The sequence below is a fragment of the Chaetodon trifascialis genome, chromosome 8 (assembly GCF_039877785.1).
Source record: "Chaetodon trifascialis isolate fChaTrf1 chromosome 8, fChaTrf1.hap1, whole genome shotgun sequence".
Classification (NCBI taxonomy): Eukaryota; Metazoa; Chordata; class Actinopteri; order Chaetodontiformes; family Chaetodontidae; genus Chaetodon; species Chaetodon trifascialis.
Window position 1 is genome coordinate 15,192,774 of NC_092063.1, and position 20,298 is coordinate 15,213,071.

At 41.3% G+C, this 20,298-nt stretch overlaps 1 protein-coding gene across 6 annotated transcripts in view; it reads right to left on the reverse strand.

Annotated features, from left to right (window-relative positions):
• Positions 1–19,568, reverse strand: part of cacna1db (calcium channel, voltage-dependent, L type, alpha 1D subunit, b) — a 77,772-nt gene extending 58,204 nt beyond the window's left edge. For all 6 annotated transcript variants that reach the window (XM_070968876.1, XM_070968877.1, XM_070968875.1 and 3 more), the window contains exons 1-3: positions 19,465–19,568; positions 15,695–16,175; positions 14,965–15,070 (exon numbers count right to left, since the gene is read on the reverse strand). In XM_070968876.1, the coding sequence (XP_070824977.1) occupies positions 14,965–15,070; positions 15,695–16,175; positions 19,465–19,498 (621 nt within the window). In that variant the 5' untranslated portion in view covers positions 19,499–19,568. The remainder of the gene's footprint in view (positions 1–14,964; positions 15,071–15,694; positions 16,176–19,464) is intronic.
• Positions 19,569–20,298: the final 730 nt, after the last annotated feature.

Consider the following 20,298-nt stretch of genomic DNA (forward strand, 5'->3'; position numbering starts at 1 on the left):
TTAAGGCTTTCACACTCATGGAATTAACTTAAAACAAATTAAAATTACATATTTATGCAGAAAAACCTCCAGTATCTCCAATATGCATCGGACCAGTCTACCTAGCCTACTGTGTCCCACAGTGCCAAGTACTGGAGTGGTCACAACAACCAGCTGGACCAACAACAGGAAGTTGTTTCCAATGTTGCAGTTTCTTCACAATAAAAGCCCCCCAGTCTTTCACCAATCAAAAGCTCTGAATATGAAGTGGCAGCAGGTGGTGCTTGGTTTGTGTTAACAATACAGCCTTCGTTACAACCTTGATAGCACAGCAAGTGAGCGCTGATCGCAGAACAGTGAAGCTGTTTTGAAACTAACAGCAGAAACAAAACTCTGACGTAATATAAGTTTAACTTGACAAGTTAGAGTAACTTTGAAACTTGTGATCAGAAAGTAACTAAGCAACGGTCACAGTGTCTAGTGAAACCTGCTGATTTAAGATTTCAGCCAAGCAAACGTGCCGTAGGTTGAAATGCTGGTTCTTGACTAGCGCAGCGAGACATTGTGCTTTTAAGGAGAAAACTGCACAATACAAAGAAATTTACGTTCTCATTTATCCAACAAGACATAAACCTGCTTAGCTGTAAAACATCATTTTCTAATCGTTTCCTGGTCATTCAGTCTACAGCCACTTTCACTGCACTGCAAGCATGACAGAGCTCCTCCAGACCTTGAACAAAAGGAATCACATTACTTTTTCAAAGGATGATAAATGCCTAATCCAGACAATAGCAACTAATACAGCCACACATCAGACTGACTGAATGATGAAAAGTTATATAGCATTTTGAAGCAGTAATTTTGTTGCAATTTCTAGACCAAAAAAAAAAAAAACCTCCTTATGACTGAACACGTATCTGAAGACAAATGTTCACATCAGACACAACACCTGTTCCTCTGAGGCGCGTTCAAGTGGAATCTGGTCAACTAACCATTGGTTCACTTTGTACTTAAGTGTGTATAAAATGAATATTATTTGCTTTTCCCTCTCCTCTTTTTATTGAAATTCACTTTAATGATCTTCTACCCAGCAGACAGCAAATTGGGTCAAGTTCAGCAGAACGTTGTGTTTTTAGTCCCTTGGTCTGGTGTGCAAGGCTTAACACTGTATTCATTAAGTGTCCTCTGCTCTGCAGCTAATGTCTGAACAAAGTGTGGCTTTGCAATACAAAGCTTGTGTGTGTGTATGTGTGTGTGTGTGTGTGTGTGTGTGTGTGTGTGTGTGTGTGTGTGTGTGTGTGTGTGTGTGTGTGTGTGTGTGTGTGTGTGTGAGACAGAGGGTGAGAGAGAGATAGAGTGTGTGTGTGTGTGTGCCTATGTGTTTGTGTCCCACATTCCCTGCAGTGTCTCCTGTCCCTGGGCTTTTGGGTGCTAAGCAGTCAGTCCAACAGGCCTCCTGACAACTGGGTATCTGTCACCCCACGGCCTAAAGCCCGTGAAGCCCCTGGGCTCCGTTTAATATACACCAACACTTGCATAACACTCAGACATGTCCAAACAAGTCTTGTTGTGTGCATGTGTGCATGTGTCACAATTCACATTATACTGTCCATTAAAAGTCATATATGACTAAGTATAAACATCTTGTTTCATGACCATGAATGTATAGACAATATAACAGTGTGTGTGTGCGCGTGTGTGTTTAATGAAAACGTCACAAAGGCATTGGCTGAGCATATTGCTGTCACCCACTGAAACCAATATTTCAGCCCTCTTCAATGAGAGTTTGTGTTCTTATGAATTTAATAGACAGTATATTTGTGAGCATGTGTGCGGGAGTTATACAGAGTCTATATTTACCACATGATAATGATGAAGAGGAGTGACAGCTCAGAGAAGGAAGGAAATGACTCACAATGAAGGGACCGCACTCTAATAAAGCTGCATGAACACAGATGTCCTGAGGCTACTTCAACAGTGACTGCACGCACACACACACACACACACACACACACACACACAGATACAAGAGTTCTAAAATAAATGTAATCTACTCACAAAATGACAAAATATCCATTTGTGCAAACTCACACTTGTGGTCAAAGATCACGCTGAGAAATCTTTCATTTAAAAATAGTCACTAAATACTCTCACACACACAAACCCACAAGCAACAAACACTCACTATTTATTTTCTGGACACAATCACTCGGCCTGAAACTAATGATTAGGTTTTATTAATGACTGATCACTGGACCTTTTCACAGCAGACATTTTGACATGTCAAAGCAGGAGAAGTGTACCAGGTTCATGGTCCTGGTCCTCTGCACGCTGGCTCACTCACTGGGACACTGAATGGAAAGTGAGCCATTGCTAATATTATTGACTGTACGTGTGCTTTTCCTGGTAAGTCAAAATGTCTACTGTGAAGAGGGTCTGCAGGGGTGGACGCTGTGAATAAAATGCTCAGTATACTGGATGTAATTTAATAACATAAGATCAGTGCATATTTGAAATCAGTTCAAATCAATTAAGTGATTGTACTAAAAGGTAGCAGGTTTTTGGTTAAACCAGTCAATGAATCATCTTCACAGTGATGCAAGTCCAATAAAATTCCAATATTGTCTTTAAAAAGTCTTTCTTATTGATTTGCAAGATTTCCCTCATAGACCCAGATATTTTTAAAAAGGTCGAAACTACAATATAAATAATACAGCTGCATCTCTTTTAAAACAGACTGAATAGATTAATTCCATAAATTATCAAAAAAAAAATATACTCATCACATGTTACAAAAGCCAAACTTGATGCCTTCAAATTGCTTATTTTGTTTGAAGTTGGACAATCACCCACTTACAATGAAGCAGAGAAATCAATCCAGCTCAAAACATTCAATTAAGAGTGATTTAAAATGGAGAAAAGCAGCTCCGTGTCACATTTCAGAAGCCGTAACAAGACTGAACAGATTCCTCTGTTATCGAGATATTGTCCTGTTATTGTCGACTGGTCAACTGACTCAATGTGTTAGAACTACACATACTGACGCGCTCATAGCAGATGATAACCTTGAACATACTGCAGCTCCTTTGTTAACAATGCACATGTTTACGTTTACACGAGATTCACGCATGAACCCTTGTTTCTGCTTATGGTGTGGTAGTCCAGTAAATAATTACATTCCATCACACACACACACACACACACACACACACACACACACACACACACACACACACACACACACATACACACAAAGACACCCTTAAAGCATGAAACTGCTGTTGACATTTCATATGATATGCAGACACACACACACGCGTGCACACACACATACACAGCCCTGATGCGTGGAAAGTGAGTGAGCTTCAGCGTGAACCAACAGGGTAAATGAAGAACAGGCTTAACTATGGTCTTCCTCACATGCTCCCACCCACTCTCCATCCCTTTGTGTCTCCATCCATACATCCACCCATACATACATCACTGAATGCTGCAGGTTTCTGCCAATCTGGCAAATCAAGACAGGAGCCTGGAGACGTTGATGAAATGTTCAGGAGTCTCCTACAGATGGTTTTATTGAAATCTAATAATGTAATAATGAAAAATATATTTTTTCATGTACGTCTTTATTTTTCATTCATATCGTGCAGAGTCAGTAAAATTCACCCTCCTCCAAAATGTATTTTATGCTTTTGATGAACTAATTTTAGGACTTGTTCTCCTATTTCTGTCCAAGGCCAGTGTGTGGGCAGTGTGATCTCTTGTTCTCCGATCACAACAGAGAAAACACAGCTCGTTGTTTCATGCTCTCTACTTTACGGGTACAAGTAGTGGAACACCTGGCGCCATTTGGTGAAAAACTGTGGGAAGACTTGATTCAAGTGTATATTAATCACTATGTGGAGGAAAGCTTCTCTCAAAGTAAGTTTACAACAGAAATTCAATTCAGAAACTGTTTGTGCTTTCATATTAGGATATTCTATGATATATTATAGCATTCAGTTTGATTTCTATTGTACATATCTAATGCTATTGTGTCATTACTGCATAGTGCATTACATTATATACCTTATTATATTATTATGTACATAGCACTTCTCTATATTATACATACATAGGTCACACATTATGGCTGTTGCACTACTGGACTTCTTTGCACAAATATTTTTAAGCTGAAGATTGTGCTTATGATTCTCAAAAAAGGCAAATGGTAATTGCAGATCCATCACAGGACACAAATTCCAGCCCCCTGCATGAAAGTAACCCCCACCCATCCACCACCCGACCTACAAACTAAACCTCAGCACTGAATCATGAGCAGCAGAATAATCTGAAAGAAAAGAGCGAGCAGACATTTGATTAACAGGTGAATGATTAGAATCCAACAGCACACACTGTATGATTTTATCTTCTGACTGTCAACACCAGCTGACCCAGACAGGAATGGAGTTGGTCCGACATGGTCTAATCAGCTGTCGGTCATTGCTGTACAAACACTGAGACCTGAACTGAAACGTGTGCTGGGGATGTGCTCATTTATTTCACTTTATGACTTAATGTCCAGCTCAGTATCCAAATATGTACCACACACACACACACACACACACACACACACACACACACACACACACACACCACCCATGCTTGTCTGTGCCTGTTGCTGAGAGGTCTTCTCCTCACTGTCTGCACACTCAAATAAAAATGCACACATCCTTCCTTACACCCACCTACACACACATGCAGTATACACAAATAAAAATGGAGACATTTCACTTCACTGACAGAAGACAGAATAATTACAAAATGCCAAACAAACATTTTTCTGTTTTTTGTTTTTTGTTTTGTTTTTTAATCCGATTGGTGATAATTTGGATTAGTGGTCTTACTCAGTGTCCCACCCTCAACGCTATCTGATACACGTCACTCGTAATAGCCTATCACCACTGAGGCGACTGTGCTACAGACTGGAACAAAGGGAAGCATTTGCAGACTGGAGCAGCTCCGGTGAGTGACCGGAGCTTTGTTTAGATGGTAAGGCAGCAGCTATTTCTGAAGTTATGAACATCACAATCCTCTACAGGGAAGGTGTAAAAACACCACAACCTGATGATATATTTACACGATGACAGACATGACCAGTTTCCCAAATACAGCACTCTAACCCATTACATTTTGTAGGCAAATATCGTACTTTTAACTCCACTACATTTATCTGATAGCTTTAGTTACTAGTTACTTTGTAGATTTGATCATTAAAATAAATTATAAATAAGACTCAGGATGAATCACTATAGATTTAGCTACCCAGCATATAAAGTAATTAGAATGAGCCCCACCTTGACCAGCTGCTGCCATACAGTGAAGCACACACGAGAGCATCACTAATCCAGTAATATAATAAAAACTATTCTGACATGTGCCATTCTGCACTCTTACGTGTGGTACTTGAAGTATATTTTCATGCTAATACTTCTCTACTTTGACTCAAACAAGATTTGGAATGCAGGACTTTTACTTGTTACCTGTCTTACTGCTGGTTAATCCAAACATGGAGTGCACAGCTGCAAGACTTCAGTAGACAATGTATTGATCCTGCTGAATTGGGACTACTAACTGATGCTCAAATTTCCTTACAAATTTTATTACTTTTATGTATTTTTACTTTATCTAATCTATGAAATGTATGGGTGCTGCTTTATCTATTTAAATTTTTAGCTAAGTTTATAAGGAATGGTCCAGTGAGCATTTTGTGTTTTAAGATAATGTTGAAACGTTCTCTTTTATTAAACATATGCTTAAAGGCATTTCAGTTAAGTTTTGTGTTGGAGCTTTCCATTTTTACTACAAATGCACTGTATATCAGTTCCAAATATCAGTTACTGGTCACCTTAATTATTAATAATCTGTATCAGTATGGTCCCTGAAAATAACACATCGGTCGACCCCTCGTGTATATGGTGTGTTTGCATCAAATTGCTGCCCTGAAGGCTGACAACTTGCTCGCTCAATAACCAGTCACACGCTGCCCTATCCTGATCACCAGTACAATCAATTGATCTCTCTCTTTCTCTCTCTCGTTTTAAATGTTTTAAAATGAGCGCTGATAGGCAGTGCTGAAATCTAGAACTGAAATCACCATCACAATATGGCAAACATAAGCAGATTCACATTAAATAATCAAACTGCTGTTCAGTTAAAACACACACATTCAAAAACACACATGCAATAAAAAAAAGGTACGCCCACACACACACACACACACACACACACACACACACACGCACGCACGTGCGTGATGGAGCAGTGTGCTGCTTAGTGTGTCTCTCATTTCCCTTCCTCTCTAAACCTTTAATCCCTGACTGAGAGAAAAATGACGCAACCTGACATTCTGTTCTCAGAATCACACAGACGCACACACACGGAGGCAAACAGAAAAACACACATCACACATGACTGCAGCACACGCACATACACATGCACACAAGTGTATGCAGACTGTGTGTGCACTGATAAACGGGCACACTGTATTGTATACGTAGATGCACAAAAACACACAAGAAGACACACATGTACACACACACAGCACATGCACACACACAGCACAGTTTGGACAGAAGTATCGTCCTCATGTTTTCATGCAATGAGGTCACAAACATACAGCCTGTGCTTTTACTGAGTGATAAACAATCTACATGTATGAAAACACACACACACACACACACGCACACGCACTCACACAAACACACAAACGTACGACTGAATGAACCCACTCCTTTACTGTTGTTTGGTATTAACCTGCCCACCTTACAGCATTCATGTCTTGTGATTGCTGTTATACAACCAACTCAAAGGTCTTTCTGAATCACAGCAAAGAGAAATGTGCAGACAAAAGAATCCCTCGATTCCATGTGACGTAACATCACCTGTGGCATGAGCCCTGCTCTCTTAATGCATTTGTTTTGATGGATTGCTCTCCAATCTACTTCAAAGATGCTAACACCATTAACATAAGGAACAGGAACAGGAAGTGCTGTGCTTATGAACAGTTTCAATTTTTTCTTGGGTAAGTTCAAATTGCACTAAATTAGGCAACGAGCACATTTCCAACCTTCTCCTGTAAAATGAACCACTTTGAGGCTAAAGCCTACATCGGGCTTTTGTCTGTAACCACTGAGAAACAAAAGGCGCTCTGTTTGACGGCCATCCAGGCTCAATATGTCATCAGTGACCTCGACTCTTCTGCAAATCGACTGAGACAAAACAGTAAGAGATTTTAAACCCTCAATGACTGCAAAACTGGAGCTGACATTGAGCTAAACCTTCAAGAATTACCATCAAGATTTCCTTTTTGCTGGCAGGTTCAAGAGAATCCATTTTACATTTGAAATGAATAACATCGAGGTGAGGTCTGGATGTTTTCTGCTGTGTGCTTTGACTCGATGTCATGACTAAGCTCAGGCTCAGTGAAACACCCCTGCTGCAGAGTCTGCCTATGGTTTTAATCAGAAAATTATGTGGCTCGTTACCATGCCCTCAACACCGATATCCAACCCTGCATTAGCTGAAAGATTATTTCCCCTTTGATCTCTGACGCATGCTGTTCAAGGGAAGATTCACTCACATGAGTTAAAACGGACTGCAAACAGTGCAATGCGTACACAAGCAGCCAGGCTAACTGGGCCGGCACACTGGGAGGCTTCATCTTATGACACTCTGAGGACATTTCAGAGAGCAGAATATGAATAAATTTGCTCATGATTAAAAGTTCACATGTTTTCATTGTACTCAAACAGCCCATGCACTATAGCACTTACATTTTCTCTGCTGACTATCACACCTTCTCCCCTCACTTCATGCCAGGTTTCTATATACAGCAGGTGCTCAGACAGAGCTAGGCAATGACTCAACGTCTTCTCTCCATATAAGCAAAGTGATCATATCCTTCATTGTGATTCAAAGATGTAAAAAATCACAGTGTGAGATCTAGAATGTCGCAGAACAGATCATTTTTATGGACTCATGTCCTAATAAAACACTGGAGGAACTATTTGAGTCGATCAAAAGAATATGCATTTTGCTTTTTATGCTTTAGTTCTTAATATACTGAATGCTCTCCTGTACTATTTCAACATGTTTTTAGAGACCTGGCTTGAAGGCCAGAGGCAGGGAGGGTTTGGTGAGAGCAGGAAGGTCATTTTGTTTTTACAGATGCATCCTAAATGTTTACGCAATGACACAGTGCTAAAACGCGGACACACACTCTGCACTGATCAGATTTACTCTGACCAACATGACCTTGTATATAATTCAGCTTATACTCTAATCTGTCACTAATTGATGCTGTTGCAGTGGTATAGACAACCTAAATGCAGATTCATTCACAGTGACTCGCTGGAGTGTTCACAGGCAGGGTGAGTTGTCAGACTTACAAATTCCTCAACAAGCAGCAGCCTGCAGACGGGTCAGACATTATAAACTCATGCTGTGTAGCCACACACACAAAACTTTCTTTTAAATTCGAGCAGAAATCCCAAAGGCCCCAGAGAAACCAAGCTTTGATGGAAATCTGAAACATGTTAGATTGCAGAAGTGAAATTATCCTCTATGCAGCCAACCAAACCTACGCAGAGAGTAAAGTTATGTTTTCAGACTGAGAATAAATATTTCACAGTGAAGACAGGAAATTATTTTTAGATGTTTGTGGGTATTGCTTTCCGTTATTTTTTCAAAGTTGGAGCCAATATTGTGGGAGCAGACAGTAACACCACTGCCTCGGCGTGGTTTGAGTGATCTGGAGGTGAAAAGACATCATTAAATCTGGATTTAAAGTCAGAGAAGCTGCACATTCATACATACAGTAAAGCATTTGTGTTTACAGGTGAGTAGCGACCACAGTGATGGTGCAAATTTACCTCTGCCTCTGCTCACATGATCTATCCAATAGATCATTATTAAAATAACCTCAATCACATACTCACTGACCTTTAAGGTACATACATGCCATACAAGCCGTTCACTCAGAGACACACATGCACACAGTCCGCCTCTTACTCCTACACTCAGATTCATATAGGACTCTTATGGGATTACGAGCCGATCGGCAGTGTATGCTACTCAGCTAGCGGTCAAAGCGGCCGTCATAAGTCCGCTAAATCACTAACTGGCTTAATAGGATATTAATCATTCTCCACTGTGCACAGGAAGTGGAGGTGGAGGAGAGAGAGGAGAGAAAAGGAGGCGTGGTGTATGTTAAATTGAGGAAAGAGGAAGTGACAGAGGAGAGAAAACAGAGAGGAAAACAAGAATGGAAAGCGTAGGACGAGACTGAGGCAGTTCAGTAGACAGAAAGACAGAGTTAGTAATCTGAGAGTAATGGACAGATGAAGAGGACACAAGAGTGTGAGCAACAAACAAAACACAAAGGTCACATAAAAGACAGATTCACTGCGGGTTTTCATGATCCATGTTAAATTGCTACTTGCATGCGATATTTAGGACGACTTCTGATATCAAATATCTATTCTAGCATGTAATTCATGTGCAAAATCAACAAGAGCTGACAACAATGTCAGCCGTTTCTGCAGAACACATTTCAGTTACGGCCGATGCTTTAGAGTCTAAACTGAATGAGACATCTCCACAAAACAGCTAATGTTTCTTTCCTGGGGCACATTAGATGAGAGCACATTTAAAGTGTATGAAAAAAAAATTGAATTTATTTGCATTTATGCTTCAGAATGATGAGTAAAAGCATGAGATGCAGTGTGATGAGGAGCTCTGTTGTGGTTTCTCCCCATTTATTTCTCCACTTTTAACTTTTAACCAGCCCAATTGCCAGAATAAAATGCTGACATTGCATATTTCTGCAACGCAGATACGTTAAATTTCAAGTAACAAAGTGATGTAGAGCAGATTACAGATACATGTCTATGAGTTTCTCACCAGGAGGAGGAGAGGATGGTGAGGTGTGACAGCCAGGCGACAGGCAATAGATAGATAGATAGATAGATAGATAGATAGATAGATAGATAGATAGATAGATAGATAGATAGATAGATAGATAGATAGATAGATAGATAGATAGATAGATAGATATCTGTCACATGACAACATTCATTAAAATCCCCTCTCTGTCAGCAGACCCTCACACTTGTATGCTCCTGCCCTATGCTCCATGCAATCCTCCCATGCATCCATCCACCCCCTCCCCGCAACCTCCACTCATTTACTGACGACTAATCCACTGGCCAGCTTAATCCCTAAACCTTCTCTCACACACAGACACAACTCATAGGCTACACATGCACACTTCCTCTCCCCTCCTGCACACTCACACACTTTCTCTTACATAAACACACATGCACTCCAATGCACGATAACACAGATCACACACACTCACTACGAGCAGTGACACTGCTTCACCGAAAACACGAGTTCAACAGCAGCCCTAAATGACATGTTCTACTTGTATGAATGGGATGACAATTCCTATTTAAAAACAGAGAGACGGGCTGCTGCTTCGCAGAGCGGCTTGAAAGGTGCAGGGTGGACTGTTTCATCAACTAGAGGTCAAAAACATATTTTACATTACTGCAGACTTTTTTTCAAATCATCCCACACATTTTTCACATCATTTCTGTGCCATTCACGCAGCCGTTGGATTCAGCTTGAGAATCAAACCCAAACCTGAAATTTGCAACCTGAAAGTCAAACCTTGACAATGGTAATGAACGCTTTACTATTTTTATGTCACAATTCAAGTTTTCTTGGTAATCCAATTGAGAGCTAAGTACTGTTAGCTATACGTAATTCATGTTTAATAGGCTGAAACATATACAGAAGTACCATTGTATGGAGATTTAAAAGCTGTAGCATGAAATCCAATGAGCTTAGCAGAAAAATCCAGAGATGACTTTATAATCTGCAGAATTACTGAACTGGAGAGGCATTATACTCATTTGAGGTGCATATGGATATAATCTGACAGCAGAAAACAAATAATAAAACCCCTTTGTACTCTTTTCCATGGCTCATGTTCACGTGAGGACTTATTTTAGCTGCAGTAGCTGTGTCCCCTAGCTGTCTGTTTCTCTTCCTCTTTCCTATCCTTGGCTATGGAGGAGCCGATCAAACGACACCTACACGCTCTCTAAAAAAGGATGAAACCATAGTTGTGGAAATAGGTGAGAAAGAGAGCCCGTGTTCCCAAGAAGTTGAATGAATTTTTAAAAAAACATTCCTGAGGGTATCAAAGTATTTGCACTGGAGCATCTATTACAGCCTCTACAGAAAATATGTGGTCGTGCACAAATTTGCTTACATCAAAGTGAAGTAGTGCATTTAGCCGTACTGCTGCAGGAGTGGTTTGAGAAGCTATGGACACAATCACATTATAATACAAGTTTTCACTCCTTTGACATTCTTCTATAAACGGCAATTAGAGCAAAGGACCACAGCAAACGATCGTCCTAACAGTTTGGTCTTGTTCTATAATGAGAGAAGAGTTGAATACACATTTTTTAAAGTGCAATTTATTTCAATCTTAAGTCTCATGCCCAAAAATCAACTCTGTCTCACATTCAATGGCTACCATCAAATGTGCCAGAGAATGCATTTATGGACTGTACTAAACTCTCCATGAGATCAAATTCTGTGCTCCACATAAAATCATATGAAAGATCACTGAGAATGACACGCGACGACTCCACAGCCTGACAAATCAAATCTGGCTAAAACCACATATCAGCAACAACAACACCAGCTACAATGAAATGAGGACAGTCAGACCAAAGTGTGTGCAGCCCTCGTCTTAGTGCTATCTGCAGCACATAGAACTGTTATAATGTGACAGAGTGAGTCAAACAACACATTTTTATCAACTCGCACTGATAAAAAAAACTGCTAAAAACAAATTGTTGGCACAGAAAAATATCAATTAATGACAAATTAAAGATGATTCGACATCTCATCTCTAAAAGCAGTGTGACATGTGACAGCACAGAGATGCAAAAAGCTGCACAAACATTCATATTTTCACACACACACACACACACACACACACACACACACACACACACACACACACACACACACACACACACACACTGTATATTGTGCATGGAGTGATGAGCGTGGACTTGGACAGCGTTAATAATCCCCATCTGTTGAGGGAACATGCTACGTGTCTCTGTGTCCGTCTCTCACTCGCTCACTCCACACACATGCAATGACACACGCGCAAACACACACACACGCATACAAACAAACATACACACACACACAATCCCCGATGAAGCTAAGAAGGTCCCTCGCCAGCCTCAGAGAAAAAAGCAAATGTTTGCACTGCATGGAAAAGTCCTCTGAGGACATCGCTACACTTAAAGGATTAAACTACCACCAAAAAAACTAAACTGCTCTTTTGGCAATAAAATCTGAAGTGAAATGATTTTCGGTGAAGTGAACTGAATATGGTTACAACGATCATGATCTCGTACTGATGGACTTTTATGCATTATGCTGTTTCGTGTGGTGTATCTGCTGTTTTGTGATTGTGCTGTTTTTTTCTGTAGCTGCCTGACGACAACAGCCTGCAAAAAGAAACTTTAAATTAAAAATCACGTGGTTGTGGATGGAGAACAAAGGTGGCTATAGTTAAAAGAATGTGGGATGGAAACAGGAGACAAACAGCAGTGGTGCATTTGCTGACCCATCAAGCCATCACAACCTCCTTCCCTGGTCTTCATGGCTCTATAACATCAGCTGGACTTCTATCAGACGAGAATACTACGGTCACTGGACGGCTTTGTCACGTCTTTTCAGGCCATTTGCTGATGCTGTGTTTTTTTTTTTTTTTCTTTGGACAACCATCTCTTTTCAAAGATCCATAAATGACTTCTGTGCATTAAGCTTTGACTTGTTTGAGCAGCCAGATGTCTGAGGTCAGAGTGAGAAAAGTCACTGCATAAAGCCAGTTTGTCGCTACTCCAAATGAATGAAATGACATTTTAACAGTGAACAACTTCTACAGAGCCAGTCTTCCTGCACTCTTTCTCCTTCTTACTGACCTTCTCCCGTGTTAACAGCGCAGGTCAGTTTAATTAAACAAATGTGAACTGTTGGGACAAGCATCTAAACAGCATGCTGCCTCCATACTGACACTTCATCCTGCCTGCTGGTCTCTACTTGTTGCTTCCAGTCACATTTTCAGTGAGTGAATACAATAATAAACGGATGACCTCAATAATAAGCTTCATGCTGATGATGGAAATTTTTGTCAGACTGTAATTACGAGCAGCCAAGGGGCAGTCAGCCATTGAGCTTAAGTCTGAGTTATTGAATGATATTGAATGAATTTCTGACAGCTGTGTTATCACACTGAGCATTAGCATAAACAATGTTTTAAAAAAGCGGCCAGGCGACCATCGCTGGCAGTTACATTGACACAGAATGCAGTCAAGAAGCTATATGCACCATTTGTTTGTATGTGGTTTCACGTGTTGCTGTACATCTACAAATAAGTACACAATGAAAAATAGCTGAATCCAGATGCTTACACAGTCTGATTTTAAAAGCTAAACCATCATGGAATAATGTGTGAACAAGCCCAAGTCAGAATAATGGGAGTTTTTTTTATTCTGCCAACACCGAGTGAGTGAGAAAAGACAGGTAGTTAGCCAGGAACAAAATGTTCCTGATTCTGGTTTTAGAGAAACACCCACACAGGTGTTTTCTGTTATTCTGGCTGACTAGACCTCTGCTGAGGTTTTAATGTTGGGAATTCAGTGAGCCCACCACATGAATTTCTAAGAATGATACCTGGACCATGCAAAGAGGTGCAACAAAGCTAACAGCAAGTTGTGGTGAGATGTCCATCAAACACAATCTGTTCACACCCAAACAGACCTGAAGCGCTGACTAATCAAGCAAGATACAGTAAGTGAAAACACATGTGGGGGCGCACCATGGCTGTGTAGGAGCTTTAGGAAATTCAAACAAGCCACAGCATATTTTCAGCAAGAATATCATTTGAGTGTAATACGTTATCAGACCCGCGTTGGATTCATATGTTGCATCGGACTGAATAGTAATAATTTGTTCAAAGTTGGATGCTGTCGAATAGCACAGCGATTATCGAGGCATCGCTCACTGCCTCTGTGTTTTCACCTCAGTGCTGCGGAAGCTGCTGTGACACACAGAGGGAGGACCCGCCGGGTGTGTGCTTTTGTGCATGTGTGTGTGCGCGCACCACAATGAAACCCGACACATCCATCCAAATATTGTCGGGAAAGCCCTCTGACGCAACCCACACGTCAGGCCAATCACACTCATGCAAAGGTGTTGTGTCTGGCCTTTGTGTGTAATCTGGCTGATGACAAATAGTGGCACGAGCAGCCGGCGGCACAGCACATGTGTGAAAAAAACTCCTTTAATCTTTGCCGCACATTCTGCACCCAACATCTGCAGAACTACAGAGCAAAGGAATATGCAAAGCCTTAAAGTAATTAAAGCAGCTTTAGTATCTGCAGAGTAACAGGGGCATCGTTTTTACAGCACAAATTGCTCTTAAATCTTTTAAATATAATGTTTAATGTTAGAAATTCCATTTTTCTCTATGATACTGAGGTGGAAGCAGAAGCCTAAAGGGCAAATATCTCAAAACTTGGACAATAAAACTATCTGCATGGTTGATACTGCTATGGTCAGGTAAGAAAATGTATTCTATTGTAATTTTAGTGAATTGACACTTAAAAACCAGTCAATTGACCTTTTCTTCTGACCTCTAAACAAACCCTTGGAATCCCTCTAACATGCTCATCTGTACCATCACACACTATATCCTGCTCTCATGTGCTTTTTACAACAGCAGGGATATATATATATACATGGCAGTACGGTGTAATGAGGGATGCACAATATATTTCAGCAGACCCCAATTTGTCGCATAGATCACGTTGCATTGTTTCTGTATTTTCCAGTGCTACTCACCAGTTCTTGGTTGGTAGAGTTGGAGTCATCTCCAGGGAAAGGGATGTAGATGGCTAAGGCCACACAGTTGGCAAAAATAGACAGCAGTATAAAGATATCAAACGGTCTGGAAAGAGACACAAACTGTTAAGGAACATAATTACTTTGAGGAGAGACATTTGAAAGGTTTTTGGACATAGCAGGTCTTCATACATTTAAGTTCATGACATAAGTGCTTAATTATATTGTGTCCTTGTTTTCTCTCTGTGTCCCTCTCACTGTGGTAGAAAATAGCAGGTGGACAGAAATGAATTTGTTATTCAATAAAATAACAAAGGTAAAGTAATATTGCAGTTAAATGCACTTGGTGAATACAAGAAGGTTTAAAGCCAATGAGGCAGATTTGAAAAAGTTTTGAATTCAGCTAAAAATACGAATTTAAAGGATTTTCACTCCATCAATCGTTCATCTATGAACACGACTGATCACCTAACATTTCATTTAAGCTTTCACACAAAACGACCGTCTACATATCTGAAGTCCAACACTTGTTGTCTACAGGTAATTTCCATTGTATCAGTAAAGTTATTGTCCAATATTTCAGGTTAAATGTTTACTCACTAACACCCCAAACCATCCATCCACTAATCTATGAAACAATCTATCCATATGAATAAACATAACCCATTCAGACACCCACGCATCTGCACCATCTATGCAGTCCACAGCCTGTCTCTGGACTCAAGGATACTTCCACTCCACCAGGCTGATGCAGGCCCTGCGGATGGGGTTGTTGAGGGTGAGGCAAAACAGAGCTCTGGGTGGCCTGCTGTTGGTGGATCCTCCCTGCTTTTTGCTTTTGGCGTACTGCTGCCTCTTCCTCTGTGCCAGTGAGCCCACAGGAGGTGGTCCAGTGGTGCAAACTGAGGGCTGTGAACTCATGTCAGCACAAGGCGATGGCTTTGCACCATCGCCCTGCGCTTGGCGAGCTGCACTAATGGCGGCATGCCAAGCGAGGACCGGGCTGACACCAGTGCCAGCGCCACTGGGGCCCTGAATGCCGCTATTGGCCCCGAGGAGCCCAGAAGGGGAGCCGACAGGTTTGCCGGTGCTGGGCGGTGCCTGCAGGGGCTCTGGTGGATGGAGCTGGTGCAGATGGGTGTGGCTTTCTGACCAGAGCGCCGAGGCGTCAGTGGAGGGAGTGGTCCTTCTGTTGCTGGCATACTGTGCCCCTGGCAGGTGGGAAACAGAGACAAAGTGGTTGTTGAAACAAAAAAACTCTGCAAACATCATGTTCCAAGCAACAGCTGATGATGTGCCAGTGCATTTCAGGCACTAACCATCTGATTGTAGCATTTTTCTGACTCATTGGAGCCATTGGACATTGCTGTCTGCCACTGTGTCGTTTTTGATGCAACCACTGTGGGGCACCAACACTGAGCATTTCCAAATTCTGCACATGGCAGCTTTAACATGAACAACTCAGACGTGCACACTATGTGTCAGTAAATGCAAATTTATTGTCATGTGCTGCTGAAGTTTTTTTTAAAATGAGCCTATAAGGATGGAATAAGAAGGGCTTTTCAAACAAGGAGGACAGAATACTTTCCAGAAGAGCTAAAGATGTGTATATATTTTTATCAGTGGTCTCAAGTGGACAAACTGTATGATGGAGACACTCTTCCTACATTACCTCAAATATTATCTTTGGCATTTCTACACAGGGCGTACACTGATATGATATATGGGCCACAGCGATTTATCAGTCAGCCTCCGCCCTGTGCTGACACCTTTTCTTACATCACCTGTCTTACATCTTAATGCAGTTTTAAAAACTACACTGCGAACCTTGGCATGTTCTGGTTTCCAAAAAATATAAACCTCATCATCTATAACATGAGTAATAATATGAGGTAAGACCCGAGCACAAACACTCATATAAGTACAGTTTGTGCTTTTTACAACAAAGGGTCAAAAGAGTCTGAATTTCTCAATACGAAGCGTTCACTTGCTGCAAGTTAAGGGATGATCCGCATCAGTTTTCAGTTTCTAGGGGCTGAGACATGCCGAAATTTCATTTGGGCAAACGGCAAAAATATTAAGAGCTTCATTTATGCAGATAAGAGCAGCGCAATTTCAATTTCACATTAAAATCTAGCGTTGTACAGATTTAATACATGCTGAAATATTCACACCTGTCCACCAGGACAAAGGAAGATTAGAGCTGAACTAAGATGAAGAAAAAGCTGGGCAGTAAAATGAGAAGAAGAAGAAGAAGAAGAAGAAGAAGAAGAAGAAGAAGAAGAAGAAGAAGAAGAAGATTGGTTGGAAGAGAGTGTGGGAGAGAGAGAGAGAGAGAGAGAGAGAGAGAGAGAGCAGCCTGCATGAATGAGGGAGACAGAGAGGCATTAAAATCAATGGAAACCACGAGTGAAAAAGACAGTGCCCTTGAAACAGTCACTTTGGTTCACTGCAGCTCTACAGCAGTCACATCAGAGACTGCTCTCATTCAACTAAAACAGAACCTCCACCTAGATGATGAAATCAAAAGCATTGATCATTCATCGGAAATGTTCCTTAAAAGCATCAGACTGAGTGAGAAAGACTCAGAGAGAAAGATGAATGAAGCCCCTTCATGAACAGCTGATACATAACAGGCCAGTACAGAGAGTTGGCACCAAATTCCTCACCAGATTCCTGATTTTTAATCCTTCAGTTGTTGCCTGAATTCAAGTTATTTATTCATTCCACTGTTTTCTTTAAAGGTCGGGGTTTTGTTAGTGTATCAAAAATATTGTCCGTCCACCCAGCTACACTTCAATTCACCCTGAAGTTAGGCTGATAGATGAGATACGCTGAGAAAAGCTATTTCAACACAATTTCACAATGAGGAGGACATTAATCGGGCAGAGGACCCTCCAGAAGAACAAGTGCAGTCTGTCATTCAATCACGATCACAACCTGTCTTGGGATGTAACAGGAATTATCCGAGCGGTTCTGCTGGACGAACATCTGTCACAGGCTGCTGGATAACAATTGTTGACTCTCAGCTGCTGTTCTCGACTTTGCTTTGACCTGTGGTGGCTTTTAAAACAGTATAATGTTTGTTTGGACCACTTCTAATAACTGATTTAAAAAAAACAAAAACGAACAGGATTTACTTAAAAAGTTGTTGAGTTCATTGATGATGGCGCACAAATCCAACGCATCCACCACAGGCTGTCACATGTGTCCAAAACGACCACTTGACCACAATATTACACCAAACATATTCAACGATTTTTTCGGAGAACAACTTGTTTCCCAGTGGATTTGATGACTGCTGTCATGACAATCACGCAGCCAAGAACAAGCGCTTATGATGTTAATGCTCAATCTGTGGACTAAAATAAGTTGGACAAAATCCTAGCAGCAGACACGGCTCCGAGCATATAATCGCACAGAATCAACAGACATCCAGAGAATGAACCGAACGAGCGCTCTCGCCCCCTCTCGCGCAGCGCTCCAACTCTCCTCCTGCGCTCCACGCACGGCTTTTTTACCTTCAGACTGTTCATCTGCTCCTTGCATCCTCGAATCCACATTGAAAAGAGCCGTTTTAAATCCAACTCATCGTTGGAAAGAAACAATCCAGGTGTCGACGCGCGAGCCTGAGCCGAGCCGTTAACCTGAATTATAAAATGTTTTCCCAGCGCAAACCCTGAGAGGAGCGCCTAACATTTTCGCCACATCCGGGTGCCTGCCTGCAGATTCACGGCGGATCCGAGGGGACGCGCTGACAGCAGCAGTCAATCCACTGCTGTCAATTATTCTCTCTGTGCCTGGTGATGGTCAGATACAAGTTGGAGGCTTCAGTACAGGTTACTACTACATCACAAACTGAATATGCACCTGTTGCTGCCCATTAAACGTCAAAAGCGCGTATTTAACATCTTATCTTCACAATGAAGTCCGACGGGGATGCCAAATGTTTTCAGGCAGACAAAGACAATGATTTATGCTTTGAAACCATTCAGATAGCAAGCACGATTGAACTGGATGTTTTGTGAATGGAGGAAAAAAACTGGAGGGATAGCAAACAGCCAACGAGCAGTCAGTCTGTTGATTCTGTATTAACTGCATTAACAATGTTTGCATATATTAGGCAGCATGTGACACAGTGACACAGAGATACGCCCACAAATGTAAGGCCTCATCCCCTAAAGATTTGGCCTTTGAAAGTGGAGCCTTGAAAGTGTGTCTGATTTAAGTTGCATTCGGCCATATGTAGGCCAACGACATGCATTGAATCAGCCTAATCTATTTCTCTGTCCGCGTGTCAGATCAATGCTTTAAATGCAGTCGTATCATTAGAAAAGAAAAAATCCCATTCAGATCAGTAGAAAGTGGCAGTTTCCCTATGTTATTCTGACTTTTCCCTGTCAGGATCATTTCTGGATCTGAGGATAAACAGCATGGCTTCGCCCCATCTACCCGGTTAAGCCCATAAAGAGTAACTCTATTCCAGGTCCTTTGACTTACCCCTCAGGGGTCTTCCCCGTATAATGAACGGCATTCTGTCACCTCGCTCTTCTCTGGGGCCTCATAGCGCCGTTTTCTGCTCTCACTCCGCCGCGATCCGAGAGGAAATGAGTTGTCGGAGCTGTGCTGGAAGGTTACCAGTGATTGGATTACCTGAGCCTCTATGGAGGATAACAGTTTCACGGTAGCGTGTAATCCTCCGATTATAATCCCTGCCCCAATGTTCCCTCAGCAGAGGCAGGTGAGGCATGCAGGCGGCTGCAGCTCATTGGACCAAATAACGATTCAGACAAATATTTGTTTTTCTAAACTTTTATTGTTTTAAATGATTCTATCGAACTAATTATAACAAATATAAAACATTGGGGGCACTCTATGACAGACTGCTTTTGAATTGTTCTTATTTATTTTATTTTTTTGGCACCAGTGTTTAGTTTCGCTGCGTAAAACTAAAAAGTCAGAACTTGACATAAACGCAGAAATCGCGTGAATTCACTCGAACTGCAGCAGCTGGTTCACAGTGAGTGAAACCTAAACTGAATGTAACATGAGAGCATGCGAACAGCTTGTCACTTGTGGTCTGTGGTGAACAAAGGTTCTCAGATTTTAGACCACATATCAGGTTGGACCAAAACGCAAGCGCTGCAGCGCAGCCCTGTGGAACTTGTGCAGCATGAAGACACTGTCAACATCTTTTCTGCAGATACATGATCTTTAATTGTTAGAAAAATTATATCTGTCTTTGGTTCACTTTATTATTGTAGAAGTCAAATATATCTAATATTCATCACAGCAATTTTAGTGTCTATTGTCCCCTTGATTAATGTGACTTTT